Source organism: Pteropus alecto, unplaced genomic scaffold, assembly GCF_000325575.1.
Source record: "Pteropus alecto unplaced genomic scaffold, ASM32557v1 scaffold75, whole genome shotgun sequence".
In the NCBI taxonomy this organism is placed as follows: Eukaryota; Metazoa; Chordata; class Mammalia; order Chiroptera; family Pteropodidae; genus Pteropus; species Pteropus alecto.
In genome coordinates, this window is record NW_006440638.1 from 11,330,747 (window position 1) to 11,342,086 (window position 11,340).

At 36.3% G+C, this 11,340-nt stretch overlaps 2 protein-coding genes across 2 annotated transcripts in view; one reads left to right on the forward strand and one right to left on the reverse strand.

Annotated features, from left to right (window-relative positions):
* The window catches only part of LMOD3 (leiomodin 3), a gene marked incomplete at its 5' end in the record, with an annotated part of 9,008 nt that extends 7,822 nt beyond the window's left edge, over nucleotides 1-1,186 (forward strand). The window contains one exon of the mRNA XM_015593653.1: nucleotides 1,160-1,186. Within this exon, the coding sequence (XP_015449139.1) occupies nucleotides 1,160-1,186 (27 nt within the window). The remainder of the gene's footprint in view (nucleotides 1-1,159) is intronic.
* Nucleotides 1,187-3,956: 2,770 nt separating this feature from the next.
* The window catches only part of ARL6IP5 (ADP ribosylation factor like GTPase 6 interacting protein 5), an 18,045-nt gene continuing 10,661 nt past the window's right edge, over nucleotides 3,957-11,340 (reverse strand). The window contains exons 2-3 of the mRNA XM_006917479.3: nucleotides 7,610-7,827; nucleotides 3,957-5,545 (exon numbers count right to left, since the gene is read on the reverse strand). Coding sequence (XP_006917541.1) covers nucleotides 5,373-5,545; nucleotides 7,610-7,827 — 391 coding nt within the window. The 3' untranslated portion in view covers nucleotides 3,957-5,372. The remainder of the gene's footprint in view (nucleotides 5,546-7,609; nucleotides 7,828-11,340) is intronic.

Below are 11,340 nucleotides of genomic sequence, written 5' to 3' on the forward strand. Positions count from 1 at the left end.
GCCCTGGAGCGCCCTACCAAAGTACAGTCACACGGTTCCCCTTCTGAAAGTCCAGCACCAGGGAGGGAGAGGGTCAGGAACACTTGGAGGATCCCTGGTTTGAAGGTTATGCAGGTAGCAGCAACACATCAAAGGTCCTCTCTGATGGGCAGGGACTAGGAAACCTCTCTAGCCAAAGGTCGTGGGCAAAGAATTGCCTGCAAGAGGGGCCAGAGCAGATTTGACCAAAATGGTTCATCATATTGGCAGGTGGGCATGGCCAATAGAAATAGAAACATTCTTAGTCATTACTATACAAACTCTAAGTGTCCTATGGACTTCTTCAGCCTTCTATGGAAGGTGGTATGTATATAATAGATGAGTCACCCTCCTAAGACATACCACTTGAAACCCTTTGAGAACTTGCCTTAAGTTATTCCTGTGAAGCAAAGCTACAAGTTCACCTGCAGTTAGACTCTTTTGTGATTTTTTCTTTTTGCAACATTGTGTTTTTAAATTTTTGTGAACATCAAAGAAGGAATGTGCTTCAAAGAGGAAAGACAGGTTGTTAAAAGAACATATATTTTATATTTTGTGGTGGTATTTTTTGATGATTAAGGCATGAGTACTGATATTGATATCAGGCAGATCTAAGTTCAAATCCTGCTCTGCCACTTTCTAACTATGTGACCTTAAGCAAATTATTTATCCTGTATAAACCTGTACCCTCTTTACAAGGCTGTTGTAGGATGAAATCAGAAAATGTTATTAAAAATAAATGTTACACCAGTTACTAACTTGCATTATACTACTTAATCCTTAAAATAACCTTGTGATTTAGATATGCTGTTGTCATTTTATACCTGAGAAAATGGATGGCCGACACCACACAACTGGTAAGTGCTAGTTGCAGGAGTTGAACCCAGGAGACTCCAACACTTGCCCTTTGTTTCTAAGATATGCTTCACATGTGCTCAAAGCTGTTGGGTCAGTCCCTGGTATCAGCAAATGCCTAGTGAATGGTAGTGGTAGTTGTTGTTTTCTCATGATTCGAGAGCTCTCTGGCCAGAATGCCTGATCCATTTTGCATCCTTTGAGGTATGTAAATGTCATTTTTGCTGTAAAGCTCTTGAATTTCCAGGATTAATTTTCCACTTTTCTTCAAATGCTTAAATCACAGGTGCAACTGCCAAAAGAACTGGAATAAGGGGTAACAGAATAATCTAGAAGAACAAGGAATTGAAGTAACGACTCTTGAATTAGAGCTTGGAGACAACATCAGCAACATAATTCTGGATCCAGGTGGTGAAACTGGGAACAATTCAAACATCTGATAGGAGTATTTTGTAAAGGGCAGAACGCTTGGCCAGGGACAAAATAGAGACTGAAAAGGAAGGAGAAAGGAGATAAAATAATATTCAGTCAACAATTTCTACTTTCAATCAGTTTGAGTGACAGGTGAAATTTAGAGTTATGCTTCTAGCACAGAAGTTTAAAAAAAATTGTAAATGTTTGCCTTACTATTACTTTCTTCTGCTAAATAACAATAAATACTATAGAAATGTTAAAAAATTTTTCTACTTCCATCTCCTCTGCTTTAATTCACCACACAGTATCTTAAAAGGAGCAAATCATGTTTTATTCCATGGAAATACGAAGGGTAAATTGAGCTCAAGGCCCTTCTGTTGCTTTGAAAGGGAAGAATTGTTAATTAGCTCTTAGAATCAGGAGATATTTCCAGTTTCCAACTCTGCTTAGCTTTTTTGCTTTGCCATTCCTCTGATGTTTGGGAGTATACTTCTGATAGGAGTATCTGTGGAAAGCAGAATGTTTAAGCTGCAGAACATGGAGAAAATGAAGTATTTCCAGAAAAAATTATGGCAAAAATAAACCCCGCGTGTATACAAAAACTTCCCTGTTTTCATATATGTAGAGACAGTGGGAGATAGTATGCTACATTTGTAAAAAAAATTAATAAATTATAGATAATACAGTTATTGAGAAACTTTTGATTTAGGTAACTATATTTTGTTTGTTTTTGTTTAGTCTGTGACTCTAAATTGACCTTGTTGCTCTCCTCAAAAATACTCTAAATAAAACTTGCTATGGAATTAAACTGAAATTCCTTATCCTGTCATTCAAGGCCCTCCATTCCCTGGCCCCAATTTATTAATCCAGTCTTATTTGCCACAAATCTTTTATACTTCTTTTCATGAAACATTCTCATGCACTCCCTTGTGCCTTTGCTCTCACTGACCCTTCCGTAGAATATTCTGAGAGACTTCCCTTCTACTCTTCATTTATGAAAGTCCTATTCTGTCTTCAAAGCCTAGGTCAGACCCCAATCCTCCATAAAAATCTTCCAGACAACTCCAATCTGTGTTCTTTCCTCCTTCCAAGTTCCTAGAGCCCTTAATTATCCATTCTAGTCACTAGATGCATAGAATCTGAAATTTTGTTTAAGACTCTAGAAATCAAAAAATCACACTTTGATGCTTTTTCTCTCTTTTACCTGAGTAAATGATTGGCACCTGCCTTCTTTCTCCTTTTATATAATCATAGATAGTACATAACAAGCCAAGCAGGCTAAGAGGGAATTAATTGAATGGGGACAGACTTAAAACAATATAGTGTTTGGAAGGATAAGCCATGGTAAAGAAATAGGCTGTTTCTATTTTTTAAAGATAACTTAGTGTGTACGAAAGTATCCACATTGTTATGATTATTAATCAATCAATTTTAGAATAGCCAACAACTGATAGTTTTGTTTTCTCCTTTACTATTTCTATAAAACATGCTTGCATATAAAGCAGGATAGTTAAGTCAATAAATAAAACTTTTTAAGTGTCTAACATATTCTACATCTAAAAGACTAAACACTGATAGGACAAAGCGCTCTCACGTTTAAAAGCTTAATGCATATTTGTGGTTGAGGTTCTGGAAAGCCCTTATGCATTTGCTTGTAGAGGCCACAGTGTTAATAAAGCCAGGAACTTCAAAATGTACTGATCATCCTGAAAGAGGACTTGAACCTTAGATGTGCAAAAAAAGATGATCCAAATTCACAGCTTATTGCTTCAACACACAGGAGAAGTCATTCACTATATGCTTTTTCTATCTACCCATTTCTACCCTAAAAATCTCCGAAAGGTTTAATTTGCTTTTAAAATGTAATAATTTCCCCCAAATGTTTGCTTCTTCTGACTGAGGGGTCGAGACCCGACTGGAGGTTGTTGAGGAGTTACCCGGCCTGTTCAGGTTGATGACATGAAGTAGATGTGTGGGCCAAGGAGTTCCTAGTGCCATTAGAAAACACCTCCCTTGTGTGGACCCAGCCTGGATGTTTTTATGACATCCTAGTGATAGCAAACCTTGTGCAATGTTGACATCCGACTAATACTATGAGGAGACAAAATAATGAAAATAGTTTTTCCAAAGATAACGAAATATATAACATCTGCATTTAACCACTGATTTGAGTGCATCCTTAGAAAATTGAATGTAATAAAAAGCCAGGACATTTTTAGAAATTGTTTGCTCTCTACTTTGTGTGAATTTTTATATAAGCACCATTTTATGAGTTATATAAAATGGTATAAAGAAAAAATGTAATAATTTATAGTATTTACATGCTACATTTTTCTATTATTATCCTTCCAGAATTGACCACTATTAGTACTTATAATGAGTATATTTTTAAGATTCAACTTGTCACTTTCTCCAAGTTTATTGTGTTTAGTCAGCAGAAATTACCATGTAGAAAATAGGACTAAAGTTTGTATAAACCCATGTCAGGTTTAGAAAGAATCCTATTGGAATTCAATTTTATTCTGGCTGGAAGTACTAAAGCTTTATTTTATAGTATTTGAAACACAAGGTGAGTGTTTGCTGTATAGTATACCCTCATCATTTGTAGGGCTGTCACTGAGTTTCTCAGCTACTTAACACAGATGTGCATTAAACAAAGTCTCACAAAATACCTTTGATAAGTTTTATTCTTCATATTTGGGTAAGAGTACAATTCCTAGACCACGTCTGTGAAGTCATGGTGGTATCACTGTGCTAGTAGGTTGGCTGGGAAAATATAAGAAAAATCAGGAGCAGCATGTTCTATTGCTTATTCTAGGACATACAGAGTCTCTTCAAGAAGTACTGTTCCAATTGTCTTCATAATTAAATGTAAGAGAAACCTAAATGTTTTCTATTCATCTATGAAATCATTCAAATGGCAAGCAAAACACATGTATAATCTATTTCTAAACACATGGGAAATGAAAGGATGAAAGTAACAATATATAAACATATGCTATCTTAATTCTAATGTCTATCTATAAAAACATGGTTGTAACAACTGCTATCTAAAAGTTTTATGAATTGCAGAAACCGGTGATCACTCCTATTTTCATTCCCATTTTTAAAAGTCGTTTTGCTTGGTCATCTAAAGGTGCTTTTCAGATTTCAAAAGATCAGATATTATTGTCCTCTTTGTGCCCCTAAGGAATTAATAACATACACATTCATTTTTTCTTCTTTCTAAATGTTCCAGTTAAAATTAAACAATGAAAAAATATAGGAAACATTATCTTGGACACCTTTTTGTTATAACAACAAAAAATGTGCAATATAAACAGAACTCGTTTTATTTGTTTGTTTGTTTTTAACAAGACGTAAAGAGCAATACAGATTACACAGCTGTCACCTCCTTAAGGAAGATGACATTCAGTTTGCAACAAATACCTGCTAGTGAAAACACATTACTAGCATTTCAAAAATTTACAAAAAATTGACAAAATATTCTCCTAAACAGCTATTTTTATATTTGTAAACAAAATATAAACAACTGGTTTATCCCATTTCCACTGCACGTCAGATAGGAGGCAAGGTGATAGAGATCATTTCTGATTTTAAAAGAATAATAAAAACTATACTCCACATACTACAATCCTGGGGAATATCTTTGGAGGAGGATGCTGGAGGGGATTAAACAGGCAAATGCATGACATCAGCTACTTTAACAGTCTTTTTTCATTTACTCATATTGCCTTGACACTTAATAATGACTTTTTTCTCTACAAGATAACAGTATCATTGCTGTACAATCCACAATTCTTTTATTTTCTTTTATTCCCCTAAAAATATGTGTGCTCCATTTCCTACCAGTTTTCATAAATGTAGTTGAAACTTCGACATACTAGGAGGGTGGTTTCTTTCAGTTTCTGAGGCCTTCTTCTATAACATCAGAGATATTAACAGTTTGGCCTACACATGCATGATGCCATAGATCGTTGGATGGTATGTGCACCTCCTATTTCAAAATTACAAACGGAAAGTAGGTCTGGACAAGGGCAAACTGCAATTCGACTTCTGCAGCCCTATCACCAGGTCAACTATGTTTATTCCTTCACTTTACTGATATAGTCAGTGAGTTTGCTGATGTTTTCTTCCTGCTGTTCCAGGGCATCCAGGACAATGCCCATTGGTGTCCTCTTCAAACCTATTACCTCCATTTTATTCTCCAGTTTGTTCTTGAGGTTTCGAAGTCTCAATGATGCATGGATAAACATCACTACGAAGAAGTGAAACATGGTTAGCACCAAAGCAACAGCTATCTTTCTCCACATCAACATTATACTCCCTCTCTTCACACTTTTAGTAAACTGCCTCAGGTATAGTCCAGTCTGATTCTCTAATTGGTTCAAATCCTCAAATGGATCCTTGGACTTTATATAAGTTGTATATAAGGCTCTTTGTCAAGTCATACATAGTTTCCTTTTTGTGTGAAAGCATGGTATTCAGCAGGCACGACCATAATCTGGCAACCACACTCTTTTATTGCCTCTTAGCTGCTACATAAAGGCCCTGACATTCAAAGCTAATCAACGTGATTCCAACCTACATAAAAATCAACCTTATGCAAAGTTTCTAGAAAGGAACTCATGTTCAATTCAGGGATTATCTGTACTTTGTTCTCTACAAAAAGCATGTGGTGAAGTCTACCTAGGAGGTGAAGTCCACCTAAGAGGAGGTTTTTCCAATGTGTTGGATATAGATTTATAGATAAAAACTAAAGTCTTTATAGATTTGATGTACCCTCGTGTTCTCCAAATTTGCTTCATCACTGAGAATTACTCAAGCTTGTTAAGTAACAGAATCCGTGGCCCCTCTCCTAGATCAGAACCTTAAAGGAATGAGCCTGGAAATCTGTATTTTAAACATGCACCCCAGGTGATCTATACCAGTGATTTTTAAACTTCTGTGTACATACAAATCACCTGGTGAGCCTGCTAAATAAATTCCCAGTATCCATCCCCCACACTCCCCAAATTCAGACTGAGGTAGGGCTCCGGAATGTAAAATTTTAATACTCACTCTGGATGATTCTGACACAGGTGATCTAGGACTCTCATTCTCAGAAACACTAATGCTCATTCTACCTGAGGTTCCCAATCTAGACTGGCCATTAGAAACATACGAGATTTCTAAAAATACACATTCTTTGGCCACTACTGAATTCTTTGACTCACAGAATCAAGATCTCCAAGAAATGTGGCTAAAAATTTTATATCTTTAAAAAGCATCCTGGATGATTCTCACAAGTATCAATGTTTGGGAATCAATGATCTTGTCTAGTTTCCTTATTTTATAGATGAGTGAACTACAGCCCATTCAGGATACCCGATCCAAATCACATGGCTGGTTTCTAGCTAGTCTAAGAATAAAAATCAAGACCCGTGACTCTCTACCTATGACACATTTCATCATACTGGCCTGTCTCAGGCTCTGATGTGGAAAGGTACTAACTAAAGTTAACGAGATATGTGTCTTAGCAGAATCACTGAAATACTAAGCCTTTAGCACGTAAGGAAAACTTGAAGACTATTTTAAAACGTATGAATTTGCTGATTCAAATATTTTGCAGTGTGGGATTCATCAACAAATATTCTGGGTTTAATCTAACACAACCCCAAACAAGTAATTGATTTTATTTAATGGAATAATGAACAAGTGAACTGCTATTAAAAGTTAAAGGGATGTTCCTGTCACTTAATACACTAGAATTTTAATCAGATTTCTGATGAGACTGAAATTTTATCTTTTCTCTATTTCCGGCTTCATGTGTTTGGGATCTCAGTAAACAATGCATGTAAAACTTAGAAAATATCTAGTTCTCTTTGCCAGAATCTGAGGACTTGATACCTATATTCTGGGTCAATTATTTGTATAGGTTTATAAAACTTTTGACATGAATAATAATCTTCTCAGTAAGCAGAGAGTAAGTAGTTTACATCCAAATGAAATACATTCATCCCTGTGTCAGGACTGTATGAATGGCACTTAAAGATTGAGAGCAGACTCTACTATCAGACAAATCTGGAATCCAATGCAGGCTATGCCAGTTTCTTGCTGCGTAACTTGGGATTTCTGGGTTTTTTTTGTTTATTTTTGTGTCCCCAGAAGAGCGTGCCCAGTACATACTTGTGGAATGAATGGACTACTTATCAGAACTTGACCTGCTATTTCAGAAAATTCTGATAATTTTGCAGACATGCCAATACACATAAGAAACAAGTAATGCAATTCATTTCCACATTTTTTTAGATGTAAGAAAAGTCAACTCAGATTTACTTACACAACAAAGGAAAAGTGATGCCAAACACAAAGACCATGACCCCTCCAAACATGGATATGAGGAAGTAGCTAGCCAACATGACCACCATGACAAAGGCTGTGGGGTATTGCTTCTTCATGCGGCGAAGTATGTCTTTATTGTGGGCTGCCCACACAAACCCCGTGAACACGAGCACCACCACAATTCCTCCGAGGATCATGTTGAAGGGGCTCAGGAACCTGGAATATGGGGAACAAAAAGGGGGGGGCTAGGTTAATAGTAGTAGTAGCAGGAAGAGGAAGATGAGAAAGGGGAGGAGGAGCAAAAACAAGTAGTGAGTACTTACTAAGCATGTTATCTAAATTGCCTCATTTAATCTTCAGAACCTGCTGAGGCAGATACTACTCATTCATTTCTCCAAAGAAGAAATTTAAGAGAACAGTTGAGAAAATCATAGAGCTAAGATTCACACCTAGATAATTTGACTCTCACAAAACTCATCAGACCATCTTATTGGAGGCCCACAATTTTCAAAGACTTCTGAAATTTAAGAGACCCCCTCATTTGGAGGGGCTGTGTTTAGCTTTCATTCATCCTGAGTTTTAGTACACATTAGATTGTATTTACTGAGCTCTAAGAGGTTATTTAAACCCTCACAGAAACTGCCATGATAGATGAATGTAGAGTAGAGGTCACACAATGGCCTCTTTGGGGGTAGATCCAGTCTATAGTCAAATTTGTGTTTGAACTGTACAGTGTTTCAAAAAACTTTTACTTGAATCCCAATGTGTTAAAAAAAAAAAAAATCCATAAAACTTGAGATTTCTTCCTTCTCCTGAAAACAAGAAAATCTAACACTAGGCCCACTTTCCCATGTGTCAACAACTTGCTGGAGCACCTTCTCATTCAGATAGAACAAATCTTCTCCATTTAGCCCCAGTCCCCACTGCTATCTACTGCATCTCTGACACATTGGCCCCAATGAGCTGCCATTAATCATTGTTTTTCTAATAGCTGGCCTGCTTCTCTGTCTTATGTAACTGGCCCAGCCATAAAGGTATTTGAGTTTATGGCTCCTGGCATACAGAGTCCATTATAATTCTTTAAAAAGGCCCAGAGTAACATTAGGAGATAGGTTATCAAACAAGGTTTCCAAGCACAAAGCTTCCAGATTCACTGGTACCTGAGCCAAAGGTTACACTACTGTTGATAATGGGGAAATACATTATAAAGAGGAAATTTAGACCAAGTATTTCAAAAGCAAGAATGACTGGGCATTGCAGCTCTCACCTCCACCCCAAACCACTGTGTATACAAAACCTTTAATGAGACATCTGTGGTGAGCAAGCACAACAAATTACTAATTCTTCACCCTCACAAGAGGCTAACGAGCATTTTACTTGGGAAAGACAAAAACAGTCAGTGTGTTTTCATCATCTCTGAATATAAACATGACTGATTTAGAAATGAAGGACAGAGAAAGAAAGGATAATGGAAGGCGATACCAAGAGCTTACTGTCTCTGAAATAGAGCAGATGAAAGATTCATACTCATGTTTTGATTCATATATAGAATAACTAAGATTTTAAAAAATCTCTTGAAATATTAGCTGATTCTGCCTCCTGAAACATGAAAGTTATTTTTAAGTAGTTTCAAATAGGAGTGAAACTATTTTATCATAATGGGTGAAATCAGGGGTATAATCAATGTCAAATTGCTTTGAAAAAGGTAAAAATTTCTATTTAAATGCATGGAATTAAATAGTGGTAAGGGTAGCAATACATAATTTAAAATTAAACCCTATAATAATAAAATGCTTATTTCATTCAAAACTCTTGCAAATACTTATTCCCTTCAAGGCAATAAATCCCCTCCTCAGAATAGAGTCTAAGGAAATAAATAAAAATGCAAAGATTGAATTGCAACGGTATTCACATGAGTGGAATTTATGGTTAAAAACTTTTAGAAATAACCTATGTGGCCATGACTTTTTGAAAGCTGAAGTATACTTAATAATATGGGAAGACATTAATAATATATTGAGTGGGTAAAAGCAATTATAATATATTCTCTCCATTAGGTAGATTTATTGTATATGTTATACAGCTCAGAAGTAGAAAATTTTACAATTAGCATATAATTTTGTATTCGGAAATAAAATGAACATATAAAAAAAGAAAATGTAAAAGCAAATGCTCCCCAGCCCCAGGCCCCAGGATCGGCACAGGCCGACTACAACAGTCCATCTTTACTTCCATCACCTCTCCAATAGTGCAGTTACATCAGTGCAATTTCAATTCAAATACCACAGCGAAGTTGTCCTATTCTCACTCAAACCTTGGTTCCCTGCCCATTCTCCAGATCTTCTGCAGCCAAAGTGCACCGCCGCGCCCCGCCCTCCCGCTCTGCTTGCTCCCCCAAGCTTTCCCAACATCCAGCACATGCTCTCTTCTGTCTGTCCCCCTTCTCTCCAGTTCTTTGTTATCTGGGTCTAGTTAGTTTCTCTGTTCTTTTTTCTTTACTTGTCTTTTTAAAATTTTATATGGGTTATAGCCTGTCTCCTGATTTAACTCCAGAATTGGTCTGAGAAAGACAAAAATTTTCTAATAGACCCAGGAAAGGGAAAAATTAGACAGAACAAAAACAAAATCCTCTTTGGCAAGTGGTGGGGAGACTAGGTGGAGAGACCCAGAAATTCTCACAGATTAATACATCCCATTCCCAGCACTAAAAAGAATCTCAGGAAAATAACACCAAAGATTACAATAGTTAGACTGGGTAGTACTATCACGAGTAGTTTATCCTCATTTGCTTACTTATATTTTCATATTTTTTCAAAAGAAATGTATTACTTAGATATTTAAAAATTGATATTTAAAAATGAGCAAATGAAAGTGGGAAAAGGAACCTGAAAGAAACAAAACCTTTTACCTCGACGTTGACCCATCCCAGAATTTCTGAGCTATAAAGAAAAGCAAAGACCAACATTAACTCAAAGAACTAGAGTGGAGGGTTCAAGTTTAAGGAAAATCCTTTACATAAAATATAAATGAGATGGTTGGTTAGCAGCAAAGTGTCGAAGTCTTCTACTAAGTTGTTTCCAGAATACCTATTAAAATAATTCATGAAGCGAGCATGTAATAAAATGCATGCTAAGCTTTTTTATTTTCCTCCGGACAAGTAAAGTAGACATCTGGGTTGAATGTCTAAATAAAGACAAGGACAGATATTTCAATAACTATATATGGTGCCAGGTGGGTACTAGACTAATCAGGGGATCACTTTGTAAATTATGTAAATATCTAACCATTATGCTGTACGCCTGAAACTAATATAAAATACTATTGAATGTCAACTGTAATTGATAGAAAGAAAAAAATAAAGACAGACAGACAGCCAAGGACAAAGAACAATGAAAAATCCAGGCCTAACTCAAGCAATTCCAGATTTGCTTTTCACCTGTTCCTGTTGCTCATGCTCAAAGGAAAAGAAAAGAGCAGAGTCCTATAGAACTGGTTTCAGTTTACAACACACCCAGCCACAATCTATAATTAGAAAGTAACTAAGTTTCTAAACTGGAAAAAATGAACCAAGTTACTCAGAGTAGAAATGATTTTCTTTCTTATTCTGCTTACCAGCAATTCAATTCTAAGAAATGGTAAAATGCATACCACTTAAATGCCCTGGCACCTGCCTGCGCTGGAGCAAATAAAACAAACACACCAGAGAGAGGGAGAGGGAGAGCAGCAGAG